The 15,953-nt window shown below is 37.4% G+C and overlaps 1 protein-coding gene across 6 annotated transcripts in view; it reads left to right on the forward strand.

Moving 5' to 3' along the window:
- Positions 1-15,953, forward strand: part of SLIT3 (slit guidance ligand 3) — a 515,831-nt gene that overhangs the window by 302,230 nt on the left and 197,648 nt on the right. For all 6 annotated transcript variants that reach the window (XM_027468588.3, XM_027468587.3, XM_027468585.3 and 3 more), the window contains 2 exons: positions 8,462-8,533; positions 13,493-13,656. In XM_027468588.3, coding sequence (XP_027324389.1) covers positions 8,462-8,533; positions 13,493-13,656 — 236 coding nt within the window. The remainder of the gene's footprint in view (positions 1-8,461; positions 8,534-13,492; positions 13,657-15,953) is intronic.

Below are 15,953 nucleotides of genomic sequence, written 5' to 3' on the forward strand. Positions count from 1 at the left end.
GCAATTGAACACAATTATATTTTTGATCCCTCTGCCTCCACTGAAAATCTGTGCCTAAATAAGCAGACTGCAGGAACTAGATTCATTGCCTGTTAAAATCAGCAGCGGTATTTGCACTGACTTCAGTTGTCATTGATCTCAGTATTATGATAGTTGTACTTGTTTCCCATGGTTCTAGGCAGTAACATCAGATGTGGAAATCAAAACCACCCTGATGCTGTAGAACATTTACTCAGTGTTCGCATAAATATTTTTTTTTATTCTCTGAGTCCAAATAATTATAAAAAAAAAAAAATTGTGGATGTAATTGGGGCTTAGAGCCATAGCAGTCATTCCCAATATGGTGTACCAAAAAATGTGTAGGCTTTGGACAAACACTTGAGAGAATATTTTTGGTTCGAAAATAAGTAAAGGCAGTACTTCTTATGCCATTTTTGACTTTAGAAAAACAGCCCATTGGAGTATCCTTAATTTTAAAATAAAATGGTGGCAGAGGAATTTTGACCCGTGTTCTTTTGATTTTGTCTTGATGTTTTTATACCTAAATTTCCATTCAGGCCCTGTTGAATATGTATTTTCTGCCTAGAATTATAAGATCTTGTAAAAGATTTAAAAGCTGATCGAAATTTCTTTGAAAAGTTTTTTTAACCCTCACCAGACATGGAAATTAGATGGAAACAGAAGATTCAACTGGTATCTGCATTTTGTACAGCTAACAGAGGTATTTGATTATTTGGGAAAATGGGTATGTCCTATTTCTGCCCCCCCCCCCCCCCCCCCAAAAAAAAAAAAAAAGAGAAACCTCATTAAGGGGAAGTGAGAAGACATCTCATGTAAGACCATGTGAGTGACAGTTCTTGACTTGACATGTAGCAAAGCCCACAATCAAATGAACAGTGTACAGTTATCCTCTGTATAACCTCACTTTAACTTACTGTGGTTTAGCTCAGCTTATTTTACCTTATTCTATTCTATTATTCTATTTTCTACTTTATCTAGTTTTAGCATATTTTATTAATTTGCTTGTTAGTGTAAGCGAGTAAATTCCAGCACAATTGTGTGTGTTCACATGCAACACAAATGCGGAACTTAAAATAATATGAGAAAGGTTTCAGCATTAGTGACCAGACATCAGTTACAAGAATCCTCAATTTCGCTCCCAGTTGTATTTGTACAACAGTAGGATCTTTAATTGTACAGACCCAGATGATTTGTTTCTTGCTTCTTTTATCCATTCACACTGATTTCTGGTCCCAGGCTCCTTACCCAGATGGTTTGCCCACTGGTTGCCCACTGGTTGTTCAGCTGCAGCCCTGTCTTCCTTCTCCTCTGCTCGTAACCCTGGTTCTTGACATTGCCAGTCCCAGAGACTCCAGCCAAGGCACAGCCAATTCTCTGGGGAGGACAGAGGGACATTCAGGACAGAGGGATGCAACAGGAATAATTATAAATAAATAAATAAATAAATAAAGTAAATAATAATTAAAAAATATATTTATTATTTATTTCTTTAAAAAAAAAAAAAAAAAAGAAAGGAAAGAAAAGAAAAGAAAAGAAAAAGAACTTCCTATTACAACAACCCAATTGCCCCAAAGCCTGATGTGTTTAGAAGTAATATCATTCCTTCAAGGGAAAAAAAAATCGATATGCCTCAAACATCTGGCCTTTATAATAAGCTCAAATAGCTAAAATCTGAAAGTTAAATGCAAATTAAAATCAGTCATAGAATGGGAAGAATCAGGGAGTTGTAGCAGTAAATGTTTCTGGCTGTTTTGTCTGTAATTCCATACTAAGCTTATTTATTTTATTTTACTTTTTCATACATTTCTAAAAAGAATATTTTATTTTCTCTGTATCCTCAAGACTCATCAGATGTCTGACATCAGCTTCCCAAGCTAATGATGCTAGAGCCTCTCATGTTGCGGTGATGAAAACATTTGTGAGCATATCAGCAAAGACTAACACTAGAACAGAAACCACAAATTGGCAACTAGTTACTTTTATTTATTTCTGTGGATCTTACATGTCACCTGGAGACTATTTAGAAGATTATTTGCCTGGGATAACATTGTGTTTAAAAATAGTACTTGCATAGTGCCAACTCATTTTAGAGCTGGGTACAAATATTGAGACAAAATCCCAGCTGTTATTGCTTTTGCTGCTAATTTGAGGTGTCAGATCAGAGCTCTACTGCTGTATGTCAGTGAATAAGGCCCCTTGTGAGATCATTATGTTTTCTAACAGTTGAGAGTAATGGATTCATCAGTGCAGCATCAGTTGCTTTCATTACATGCCCGCACAGTAGTTGTGGGCTTTAATTTAACCAGGCCATGGGGAGATCAGAGGATTGAGTAGAAGAGGGGCTCAGGGCTCATCAGAACTCAGAGATCTGGTCAGGTTTTGTGCCTTGACTAAAAAGAGCAAATCTTGGATGCCTTGAAAGTCAAGGGTGAGGACAACTGCTCAGTGCTGAGGGATCAAGTGAGTGCCAAAGCCATTTTGCTTTTCCATCAGAGGCCATACAAAGTAGTAAATATTTAATTTAACGCAAATTCTCTCCGATCTCTGTGAAAAATAGCACTTTAAGGCCGTTGAAAATACAGCTCCTTTCTCTCTACAATCTCTAAGTTCAGTACAAACATTAATCAAGTCTTGGTTTTATTACTAAAAATAGCTTTAGATTCAATCTTCGGAACTGGCACACCGCCCATGCTGTTAGTTACATTAGGTGGTGCTTCAGGGCTGGAAGGGGTCTACAGCTGTCATCTCCTGTCCAACCCCTGTTGGGAGCATCCAGCTCCAGCTCCATGCCGGTCCAGACCTCCGCCCCCCTCCCTCCCCCTCAAGGCTCTGGGCTCTGAGAAGTTGTCCTTTTGTCCCAGCAAGGCTGCTGGGCTCCCTTCTAGCTCCACTGGCCATCTGGGGTGAGCTGCTCAGAGGGAATTTTGGCATCAATTCACCCACTTTCAAACAGAACCAACATTCTCAAGAAAACTATTTACACGAGAGCTTTAATTATGCTTGGAGATGCCTTGGTTAAGTCGTAATAAACTTTCCAGTCTCATCTACTGAATGTATAGTTGCACTGGGGATAGGAAGCAGGGAAACCATGGCAGTTAGGGGAGAAGCAGTAATCGGAGATTATAACAGCAATTCACTCTTGGGAATGCTACCAGCCTGCAGATAACACCATTTGTAGCTATCCATTGCATGCACATAGATAATAATCTTGCATTATGCCCAATTACATGGTGTTATGGACACACAACACACGGATTACATATACAGCCAACGAGCATACTGTGATAAAGCAGCGGTGTAATTGAAGGAGACAGAAGGAAATGTTAGACTTGTTAGTGCTACCGGTGCTGCAGGGCCTGAGATGGCTGTTCCCAAGCAGCCGTGCTGCTTCGCTTCTCTGCTGCAGGCTACAGCCACGCGTTTCAAAGTCTCTTTCAAAATACGGGTTTATCACACCATGAGGGAACTCAGCACCTTGTTCTTTCTGCAGCATGTTGAGAGAGTTTTGAGCAGGAAAAAACAAACAACAACAACAAAACGTTGTGAAGCCCAAAGACACACCATAGTATGTACTGCCAAATGAAATGTTTGCAGGATTCCCACTATTAAATGATGTATTTTAGAAGCCGCTAAAGAATCTCCAGTTTATAAGGGTAGAAGACATTCAAAACCAAAAATACATCTGGCTCTTTTTCAGATCACTTTCCTTTTACTTACCAGTAGTTGACAGTATATAGCACAATGTTAAGCTTGTTTGTATGCTTATTTTTTTGTGTACATTCAGATTTTCTTTCTCTGATGGGTATGAATGTGTGTGGGTCTAAATATTTGTGGCTGAAAATTTTGCAAATATTGCAAAACATGACACAAAAGAAGCCTGGTGCATGTCAAAAACCTGCATGGCCAACACAGCAGACCTCTGGTAACGGTGGAAGACGCCTATTAAGGCTTGGACAAAAGTGTTAATCAGAAATTTAATCTACCATATAATTTCTCAATTTAATTAGCTATTTGTGCTAATCAGCTGCAGAAATGGAATGTGAAAGAAATTCAGTCCCTGTTACAGTCAAAGAACATAGGATGTCTTTAGCTGTACCCTAAAATGATAGGTTTTCCCCATCTCTTTTAACCTAATCCATTCAGACTGTAAACAAGAAGCATCACTGTGGGTATTGTACCAATGTACAGCTCATGATTACAAATTACAAATATTACAAATTACAATATTTGTAATTACAAATTTGTCTTGTACTTAGGAAAATGGATATTCGTATAGTGGTTTTACCATTTGCCAGTGATATATATATTTTTTTTTTTTTTAGTTTAGGATGTAGTAGGTATTTTTACTGTCATCAGTGTTATGTGCTTAACAAAAACAAACAACCCTCCTACATGTTTTCCCACATGAAATGTGACCATAAAATGTTAAGGTGGTTGCTAACTTACATTGTACTTAACGAAGTACTAATTGAAGAAATGAAATAGTTAATATTTCAAATAATTCTGTTATGTTGTTTAACTATTTTCTGACATCATTGCCAGAAGATCCTTTTCTAGTATTTAAGTGGAACAGAGCGGGTAGATGTATTGTAATGAGAGTATTATTATTCCAGATGAATAAGTCAGCAGTCATTCTGATATTCATTATATGCTCTTAATTATATCACTAATTTAATTCCAAGTAAGAGAAACAAAATCTCTGTGTACTCTGTAATTTAAAGAATTGAGAGTGTTTAACTATTGATCTGACAGCTTCTTTGAATTACTCCAAGGAACATGAAGGGATGCTTACAGTTCCTGAGATTTTTAAATATAGTACTCGTATAATTAGTGGGATTCAAAATTTAAATCCATTCCTTTTTTTTTTTTTTTTTCCAAAAGTATCTTCCATATAATCTGTGTGATTTCTTCTAGTATTAGGAGTAAGTTTTTTCTCTAATGTAGTCCTGTTCAAGAGTGTGAAGAAAGGACTAAAAACTAATGCATAAATATTATTTAAAACCAAAACAAAGAAAAATAATAAACCATACACGGGAGTGATTTCTGCAGGTTAATGATTTTAATTTAATTAAATTTAGTGTAGAATTAACAACTCTTTCAGTGAACTGCAGTGGTAAATTTGGAGCAAGGCAGAAGAGAACAAATGCAACTGTACGCAGTTAAATTTGCACAAGAACTTTGAGGAAGGAGGCAAATAATTGTTTCCAAGTTGTGGCAGGATTGCAGAGTGAACATTTTTTCCTTTACAAAAATCTGATTAGTCGGGGCTATAAATCAGCATTTTTCTTCAAATGGAACAATGAGGCACCATGCGTGCTTCTAGCCAGTTTGGGCTACTGGCAGAAAAGCAGAGCAGTTCCTCTGGGGTTGTAAATTGAAGTCAGTAGGACCGTGACAGTTCATACTGGTGGAGGATGTACCACCTCGAAGGTTGCTGATCCCACGTTATGCTTCTTCCAAGTAGTCCTTTGAGGATCCTTAGGACTGCTGCAGTCTGCTTCTGCTTAGCTTGCAAGATCTTACAAGGATCATGGCCCAAGGTGGGAAGTTTGCTGGCATAAATAATATTGTCTATAACCTCAATTTCCTGATTCAGCATTTTGGATGTGAATAGTTTACAGGGAGAGGACTTCTATATGTAGTGCTTTTTCAAAGGACAGGGCTCTGGAAGAGATGGAAGGCATAAGGCTGCGGAGAACTCAGCATCACACAAGTTTCCCCCATACAACATTGAAGGAGTTTGGAGATTCTGCAAGTTTTATGTTTCTCACAGCTTCCTGATGTTTGTACATCTTTTTCAATGGATTTGAATTGTAGAGGGATAGAAATGAGAACAGGGCATTGCAGCTGCCAGGGAGTGACTGAAGCAGAAGTTATTCTTACTTTCACATGTTAAAAATGCTATTATGTTGTGTGCCTTCCCCTATCAGGACTCATACTCTTAAAAATCATTGCTGAGATAGCTTCATGTGTGTAACAGAAAGTTTTGCAAAGTGCTTCTAGGGCAGTCCTCTACCTGAAATGTCACTATTTAAAAACTAGCTGCACTGGAGCTGTGCGTGCTGCACACAGAGCAGCAGGGTTAAATTGCTTCAGCTACAACCAGGCTGTGTGCAGGCAGCTCACTGCCAATTAGTGCCCTTTGCAGCATTTGGCCTTCTTTGTCCTGAAATAATTGCTGTTATCATAGATGTTTTATTGACTTCATTATGGTTAACATTTAAATATCAATGAAATAATATATCACTAAGTCACCTGTGTAATAGTTACCAGTTAGAGTTATCCCTGAAATTTTTGTGTAAGTAATATATTAATTCAGGTTGGACATAGGATTCTTAGAAGGAGGGTTATTTATTTGTTAATGAATTACAGGAAGCTTTTGTTTGCTGGGAGCAAAAACTAAGCTTCCATCATCTTATATTTTGCAAGTAGAAATACTGTGTGTGATTAGAATAACATTTTGTCTATTAAACAGAAATATTTTAAGAAATGTAAAAATATTTTTCATTCATAAAAACACAGTAAAGGCTGACCTTTCCACATACAGATGAAAAAGTGCACTGGAGGACAGGGATATGTTCTGTACCCTCAGTGCAGAGGGAAGCTTGCTGCCATATTCTGTTCTGCATGAATCCAACCCGCACCCTTCTGAAATTAATAGAAAGTCTCCTTTGAATTCCTTTGGCTTCCATTGAATCCTGTAGTGCCCTGCGTGACCTATTCAGACTTCAGCTATGTGTATGTGATTTAATTTTTGTGAGCTGATTTTACATGCAGCTGCTGTTTATCAGTGTACCTAAAATCTTATGACCAGGTGCATAGCTCCTATTTATGTAGCAGGTATCTGAGGCAGGGGATGAATTATACTGTTATGTTTGCAGAAAAAAATACTGGTGCGATTAGAAAATCGATTTGTGAGTCCCACTTGAACTTCCAAACATGCATGCATGTGATGCAAATAGCAAATAAATATGCCTACTGAACTGTGGGTGTGTTGATGTGTACAGAAACGCGCCCTTATAAGAGGTTTTGTTCACTTTTTAAAATTTTGTTGTACATGCTTGACTGTTGACAAAAGACTTTGGTCTTGCACCATTAAGGTAATCAAGTAGTAGCAAAGGTAGTATGATGTAATCTAATTTAACTTTAATCCGTTACTGTTGTGGATGATGGTTTTGCCAAGTGATTTTTAGGCAGAACTGTATAATGTTTTTAGATTGGTAGATGACCAGAAAGACTAGTCACCTTCAGTAAAACATTTCAAGTGTTTTCAACTAAATGTCCTTTGAAAATGTGTAACATCAAAACAACTGAATAGTTCAGGAAAGGTAATGTGCCTTCAGCAGATACTTTCTTCACCTCATACACAGATACGGAAGGACTGTCTTCTACCAGAGTGGTCCTGTAGAGTGCTGTGGCCTTTTGTAAAGCAGGGTTTGCTCAGTGCAGTGGTGCTGTGGGCACCACGCATTTTAAATAGGCAGCTGCAGTCAGCGGCAGGAGCTGCCATGCCAGGACAGGGAGGGAGTCCACCATCAGCCCGATCAGTTCTCATGACAAATGGGGCTTCTGTATTTACAGATTTGGAGCACTCTGAGCATGGCAATTATGCCCTGTTGGAGTGCTTTCCATTTCCTGTGCCATCTTGATCAACTTTATAGCTCCTAATTTGCTAGAGAGTCATTGATATAATTAGGAGCGACATAAATGGGAGCAGCACACACAGCTGATGATAATCTAGTCAGTTCATTTTTCATAAGAAGCATTAAGAGAAGGGGGGGCTATCCCTACCAGCAGCTGAGATCACTTTTCTTTAAGCTCTTTCTCCTTAAGCTCTGCTTTGATAGAGTAGCAGAAATCCTTACATGCCTGGGTCACGACATACTTTATTATGGTCTATCCCACTATCCAGATATTTTTTTCATAAGGAAACCAAAGAAATAGAACCCATCCATCTGTGTGTTTTCAAAAAGTCTGAGCTGGCTGTGTTAACAAACCTGTGGGAGTCAACAGCTCTCCTCTGGAGTCAGAGAGTACTTTGAGTCCAAAGCTTTCATCTTGTAGTATACAAGTCTGATGTTTCTCCACTCAAGTTGCACCACATTTTCAAGCAAAGTGGCAGCTTAGCCAATAAGTCTGGATCTTTTTTCATAGTGGGTAAAAATTCGTTCAGCACGCTCCTTGGTACTTGGACATGGTAAACAGTAACTCTCCTCTGTTTTTATGCAGCTATTTGTTATTTGCCCTGAAAATATCTTTCCTGACATGTCACAAATTGTCTTAGATACTGGTCAGCATGTGTTACTGCTGGCAGCCTGGCAGATTTATTATAAGAGTTAAAGCAGCTTGTTTCTGTAAATGGTGTGTTGGTGAAGAAATGTAAATAATTGATCATTGTTATTCTTTTCTCTCTCTCTCTCTCTTTTTTTTTTTTTAACAGTACTCTCAACAATAACAACATCACCCGCATTCCTGTTACCAGTTTCAATCATATGCCAAAGATAAGGACTCTGTAAGTATTATCTTTGAATATAGTAATAGTGGGGGTATGCCAACCCTTTGAATTTTTGTCATCTTGTGATAATCTTATTCCAGTCCCTTCTAGATTTGACCAATTCAGTGCACTTTTGAGGAGCAGGTTCGCTGAACAAACCTGACCCTGTGAGAGCTGGGGTAGGCCGGGCAGGCTGGGCCATCCCAAGGAGACGCCTCAGTGGGGCAGCCTCAGCCACCTCAGGGACAGGGACAGGCTGAAGCTAGGCCAGGCCAGGCCATCAACCCATGGCTGGGGACAAGCTCAAACCAGGCCCATGGCCGGGCAGGGTGGGGTGAGGCAAGGGCCCTGGTGCAGCCCCAGGCTGGCCAAAGTGGGGCCCTGGGCTGTGGCATGGCTAGGGAGCACTCTCACAAAACTGTGAAAACTGATCAAATGTATCAAATTGCTTAATTGTGTTAATATCCTGTGTTTAAATAATATTTCTTCGTTTCAAATTCAAATATTAATTTCTGAAACAAGAAAATTTTTGAAATAACTTGAAAAAAGTTTCTTTTCAGATGCTTTCTGAAACAAAATGTCACGGTTTCTGATACTTTTTTTTTTAATAAAAACTTCTCTTACATCAAATCAATTTTTCTACAGCTGGGCATTATTCCATTGGAAAAGCTCTGATTGGCTTTAATAGAACAAAATACAAAGACCATGAAATTAGGCTGTGCATCTGTGGAGTTTAGCCATAGCCTACCAAAAGGATTTTCTTTAAATAAAATATTCCCATCATTTCCTTTAGGATATATACAGCTTCAGAACAAGTCATGTGTAAAGAAAGTCTCTTTGTTTTGTATTCCAAAATGTGAAACCAAGGAATATTTACTCTTATAAGCAAAGAAAGGGAAATAGTAACCAGCCTGCTCTATTTTTTTCATGCCAAAATATGAAATGAGGCAGGGATACTGTGTATGTACATGTAAAATCATATTAAGTAAATTAGCCGAACTGAAGAAAATGCCTCTTACGCATGTCAGTTTATGTAAGATAACCTCTGATTTGTTGATTAAATGGTGACATTCATAAATCTCAATGTAACAAATTAAAAGAAAACGAGATGTTTTTCTTTTAAAAGAGAATGGATAAAGGAGATAAAGGTAGGGTTATGGTTCTTGGAGTTTTGCTTTTTCTCATTCAGCCATAGTCCAGAAAAGGCCTCTTCAGATCAATCAGTCTTGTCTGTTACCAGAGCTCAGTGCATTCTGCCATTTTCCTTGTAGTTTAATTTCGGAGATGGCTTTGTATATAGCTCCCTGGAGGCTTACACTGACTAATCCCCCTCTGCTGTAATTAAGGGAAGAAAATTTAAAGAAAAAATAAAAAACATAAACAAAAAATAAAAAGGAAGGAAGTCATAAATAGGATTTATAAAGGGAAGCTTTTATATTGAATTCTGAGAGCCACATTTTATAGGACATGAATGCTGACTGACTCTAAAAGGATTTCCTGAAAATTTAATTTAAGGTCTGTGGCTAAAAGGGCACCTTTACAAACTTGCATTTGTATTCATTCAACTTATGTTTTGTAAAGGTAGTTTCATCAATATTAAGTGGCATGTTTTAGTCTCCAAAGATTACCAAATAACATGTAGTACCCACTTTAGCAGTGCAATATAAGGATTAAAAAACATACATAGGCAGGTGAAAATACAGTAAAATGTTTTATTATTTCCTTCCTTTCTGTATTTTCTTCCATTGGTTTCAACAGAGGCAGAAAATTCATCAAAATAGCATTTAATATAGGATAAACAAAGGAGTCAAATAGTATTTAATTAATTTCTTCAGCTTTTTCATATTTAAAATTCTTTCTCTCTCCTTGAATCATCATTTCTTGCAAATAATAATTTATTAATTATAATTATTAATAAAGCAAGTTTGGATAGCTAGATATTAGCACTTTCTGAATATCTTCTGTTCAGAGTTATGCTAATTATGTTTAGATTTAACCATGTTTTGTTGAAATGCATAGTAATACTGGAACAGCTAGCATACATAAAACCGATGAGCTTATGTTTACCCATGTAAAATATTTATATGATGATATTTTTTGGGTGATACTGTAATACTTCCTCTAGTATTCTAGAGAATTCTGTTTCCTCTCTGGGCTTTATTTCACATGTTAACCTGTTACACTTGTATTAGTACCCAACCTCAATGAAAAGTTTGCATGAAAGGAGAAAGCTCTCTGAGGCACAGTGGCTGAATAACACCTACTATTTAATTTATTGGTTGTTGATGCAAATTCAGGTCAAATGGATAATCAGTAACATTCATTACAGTTTGGTGACTCCACAATTTTCTTTAAAAATGATCATCAGTTTGTCTACCTTCTCAGAAAGCTTCACGTTTAGACGTGCTTTTAGAAGGCCTTGTAGAGAATCCCTCGTCTGAATATTACTCAAGCAGGGTCAAGCTCCTTTTCCCATCTAGCTGTGTGGACAATTTTCCCTCTTTACACACTATCGAGATCCATTAGCAGGATATTTGGGGCTGCTTGTGCTGCAGCTGCCTCTGCTGTGTTGGCTCTGTGGATAAATAGCTTTTTCGTCGTGGCTCTCAAAACAATCTGCTTGTTTAAGAAGAACAGAGAAGGAAAAATAAAAAGCACATTCAACTTGAACATGACCTCTTGCGGGTGGAAGTGCTAGTAAGATTTGAAGCACTTTAAGAATTCTTTAAAACAATCAGCCCTTCTGTGGTAACCTTCTTTATTTAACTGTCGTTTCTGGTGCTAAGTTTCATTGATCTTTTAACCTTGATTGGAAGTGACAGGAGTTAGTTTTCATTGATCTGCTTTCCTTTCTTGAAACAGCTTTATTTATGTTAAAACATGTCCCTCGTACTTATTTGCTTAATGGTAAGTGTCCTGTTGTCTCTGCACTTGTGAGTGACTGCTGAAATTAGTAATTGCATCACTTATTTTATTGTTATTATTATTTTTATTTAAGCGTAAACTGAAAATGGAGTGAATCACTTCAGTGCTTTTAATGTTCATAGAGAATTGGAGTATCATGCTTTTGAAGTACTGTGAAAAGTCTTTTTGTGGCTGTATTCATTAATATAATTATCAGAAACAAATTCTAGTAAGCTGCCTTGTTAAGAGGGACAGGCTAAATGGACTCCTCTCTAAAGCAGGCTAGAATACCAGCACACACAAAAAAATTGAACGAATGAAAAGGTAGGGGTCTGCTGAGGCAGATGAGCTGGCGAAGAGGTAACAGTTCACATTACTAAAATGGGAAAAAAAACTGAATGTAGTTATATGAATTTAATGAAGGGGGAAGCCTCACAGAACTGGAAAGATTCCCCTTTTGCAAAATTGCAATTTTATTACTGCTGCTGTAATACATCCATGCCTGGGATGCAGGGAGCTGCATGGGATGAGCATGGTATCAGTTCCGGAAGGAAGATGACTGAATGTCATTGTTGACTGCTGGGATGGGATGGGATAATAATTTGAGGATTTAAATGAAATGCTTATGAGAAAGTTAGAACATCACTGGCTAGATGATACTTGTCCTTTCTTTGTAAATGTATTTATTTGCTTTCATTTGACACTAAGTGTTCCAGGCAGCTTAATGAGTCATAATAACAAAACATTTCACTAGAAATCTAACTTACTGCAGTGTCAATTAAATAGCTTTAGAATCTCTTAAAATAAATAAATAAATATATATTTTTTAGCCATCCTTCTGAAACAGTTACATTTTGTGATGCTCCTGGCAGTCTAGAGCTTTCCATCTCCACAGAATAAGCTCAGTTCTAGATTTGTGGCCTTCTGCCTCACCTGCCACCCCAGCCACGCAAATCTGAGGCCTGTCAGCTGGGACGCAATGGCGAACTGTGCTGAGGCCTTGCCGTATGGAGATCTCACAGATAGACAGCTAATTTCTTTGGTGGATGGATAAAGCTCAATCCTGTGCACACCAATTGTGTTTTTTTGTTGTTTTTTTTTTAATGTAATGCCTGTAATATGAGTGAATAATGCTTTGTCTAACCATTTCTGACAGGATTTTCCATCTGTTTTATCATTTCAGCTTTGCTATAACGGTGCAAATGCATGACTCATTACAAGCAATGAAATAATTAATGTCCTGGGCTTTTGTTTTGACCTAAAGTTTGGTAGCTATTAAAAGTACCAGATTCACTCATGATTTTGCAGATTTATTTATTTTTTCAATGTGAAAAGGCTTCTGGAAGTCTCCAGTGCCAGGCGTGAAGCTGGGAAGGGAGCCGCAGGTCCATGCACGTCCGTGTGCCACGACCCTGTCATGGGCCCCTTCTTCATCAGGAGTTGAAAGTTCCTGTCTGGAATCTGAATACTTGACTTAAATTGCCACACTAAAAGGGGCATTGCTGAATTTTTACAGGCAACACAAGATCATGCAACATCTCAATAGCCTCTGGGGACTTTCTGTTTTTTTTTTTTTTTTTTTTTTTTTTTTTTTTTTTTTTTGTTGTTGTTGTTTTTTTTATTAATTATTATTTCTTATTTATTTCTTATTTATTTTAAAAGGAGGGAGAAGACAGAAGAATTACCTATCTTCCTGTTTTTCAGCCTGGCCTTCTTGTTTATTCAAGTCATCCTTTTAATTCACCCAGAGCTATCTCATTCATGCAGTTATTTCTGATATGAAATCACAGGCAAAGTGATTACTTGTAAGCTTCCTAAATTCAGTTTGTTCTTTTCTCCAGAATGGTCAAGATTATATGATTATAAAAAATAGTTCCAATTTTTATGTGGGCATTTTCTTGTATATTATATGGCAAAGTAGACATTGGCCACCTGAGTGAGCTGGAACCAGTAACCTGCAATGACCTTTTTTACACTGTAGAGAAGAGCAGACAGATTTCTACTTGTTTCCTGTGTTTTGTGCCTTCTGTTAAAGCACTGCTGGTAACTTTGGGGTGCTTCCCTCTGTTGCAGGCGGCTCCATTCCAACTTCCTGCACTGCGACTGCCACCTGGCTTGGCTGTCTGACTGGCTGCGGCAGCGGCGCACCATCGGGCAGTTCACGTTCTGCTTGGCGCCTGTCAACCTGCGGGGTTTTCTTGTGGCGGAGGTTCAGAAGAAGGACTTTGTCTGCTCTGGTAATGATACCAATTATTCATTTATCTATCAGCTTTTATATTCATATTCACATAAAAACAGTGAATGGAAAATTATTATGTTGCATTTGAATGCCATTCTGTAGTAATGCTGTTTTGTTTTGATCATAGGTAAACTGTATGATAATAGATCAAGTTGTTATTTTTTTCAGCTTTATGTGAATTATTGGATTCCAGTTAATAATTCATTTCTCAAATTATGTTTTATTTCTGTATTGGCAATAATATCAACATGAGAAGTCAGCTAAGTGGAGATAATTTAGTATTTCTCAAGGGAAGAGCTCAACAGCTGAATAAAAAAGGAAAGGAAATAAAAAATTCTAATCAGTCTGTTGATATATGAATGCATTATGGAGTAGCAGGGGCAGATTTTATACCAGGGGCTGAAGGAGGAAGGTTCTTCAGCAGCCAAAGCATTTCACAGTTCTACAAGTTTCCTTGTAGATAAACATGGCCAACTCACAAACCATGTGTCTATATATTGGGCCTATTCATCAATTCTCCGGATCTGCAGTTGGCTTTGTGATAGAAATGCATTTTCTTATATAAGGAAAAAAGTATAAAATTGGAAAAAGAAATATTGAAATTTGGCTGAAAGGAACAGATCTGGCAGAGAAAAGGCATGGCAGTATGTATGCTGTAAAAAAGAAGGGAAGATATTGGACACAAGCTTAGAGACGGTTTTGCAGGCAAAATGGTAAAATTTGCAAGCCTACAGCCTGCGAGTGAGATAGAGACATTACAAGATGCACAGAAGCATACACCATTTGTCTGCTATCCAGAGCTACTGGTGGTGACAGCAGTCAGGCTAGCCAAGCGCTTTGTGGGCTTAAGAGATAAGCCTAATGCATGAAAGCAGTATGAAATAGGGAAGAAAGAGATACAGTTATGGTCACTTCTGTCACTAAAAATTACACCTGCAAACACTGACCTGGATCAAACAGAAGATGAGCGTGGAGGTTTACCACATGAACACTCAGCAGCTGTATTGGTGTCAAGCCTGTGTAAGCATCTGTAGAGGATAGATACCTCCTAATGTATATTTTAAATTAATTCCCTATAGATTAGTCAATCAAAATAAATAACAACTTAGCAAGTAGCAAGTTTTGGCATAATAAGCCTGAAAACCCCACGGCTCATCTTGGATACTTGAGTTAAAGACAAAAGAATTTAGTCTGTAGGGAAGTTTTGTTGTACTTAAACGTACTATACCTGATATTAAAGAACCTACAAAAAGATATACTGACTGACTTGACTTACCAATTTTTTTTAGGTATATATGTAAACATGTAACTCTTTCAAAAGTTAGTAAATATAATAACTATGTGACAGGCTTCTTAATTTGTTTTGCTCTTGTATGCTTGTTTTTGTTTACTTGTCTGTTGCCATCTAAGTGTCTGCTCCCTGAAGCAGTATCCTCTTGATGCAGAGGTTGGCTGTCTTTTGTGAATAGTTTCACTTACATGTGAAGTCTTTTCACTTACATGATTGTCTTCACTTACAAAGAAAGAGAGAATTGGTGACACTTTGAGAAGCTTTGATCTCGAGCTTAATTATATCATAGATGCTAAATTAATGTCCAGCCCTGGACATTTGCAGGAAGTGCTATGGACATGTGGAAAATGAAGTTGTGCACCAGTGATTTTTGTGGCCTGATTTTCAAGAGTGCTGAGCAACTTCTGTGTATTTATGGACATTTGAAGATGCCCAGAATATCTGAAAAATATATTAAAAACCAAAAACAAATGAAAAAAAAAAAAAAAAACCAACACATTGAGAGCTGAACTAAAAGAAAACTTGAGAAAGTTAGCAATATGAGGAGAGGAAGGATAAAAATAAATGGATAAATGAATTGAGCTATTAGTAGACTCTCATTTTACCAAAGGGATAACCATAGCATGTCTGTCTTATGAAATGAAGTTTCAGATGGGGCATGCGTTCAGTTATTTGGATTTATGATATAGTGATCTGAAAGAAAAAAAAAATGGTTTAAATCAAGAGGAGATAATAACTGCTGAATGAGAAATGTAACATAGACAGAACTGATCTAAATGGACTTTTCTAGGCAGACTATGACTTCCAAAAGAGAAGAGGTTGTTTAACAGTTCAGTTGCCTGTTCAACCAGGAATGTAAAAAAAGAACTCTGAAAATTGCCCTGCTTTTTTATTAAAACATAAATTAATAAAAATTAAAGGAAAGAAGCTTCCAGTGAGACAGTTCATCAGCTGTATCCCTTAGCCTTCATCTGGGAAATTACATATACTGAAAAAGCAATACT

This window comes from Anas platyrhynchos, chromosome 14, assembly GCF_047663525.1.
Source record: "Anas platyrhynchos isolate ZD024472 breed Pekin duck chromosome 14, IASCAAS_PekinDuck_T2T, whole genome shotgun sequence".
Taxonomy (NCBI): Eukaryota; Metazoa; Chordata; class Aves; order Anseriformes; family Anatidae; genus Anas; species Anas platyrhynchos.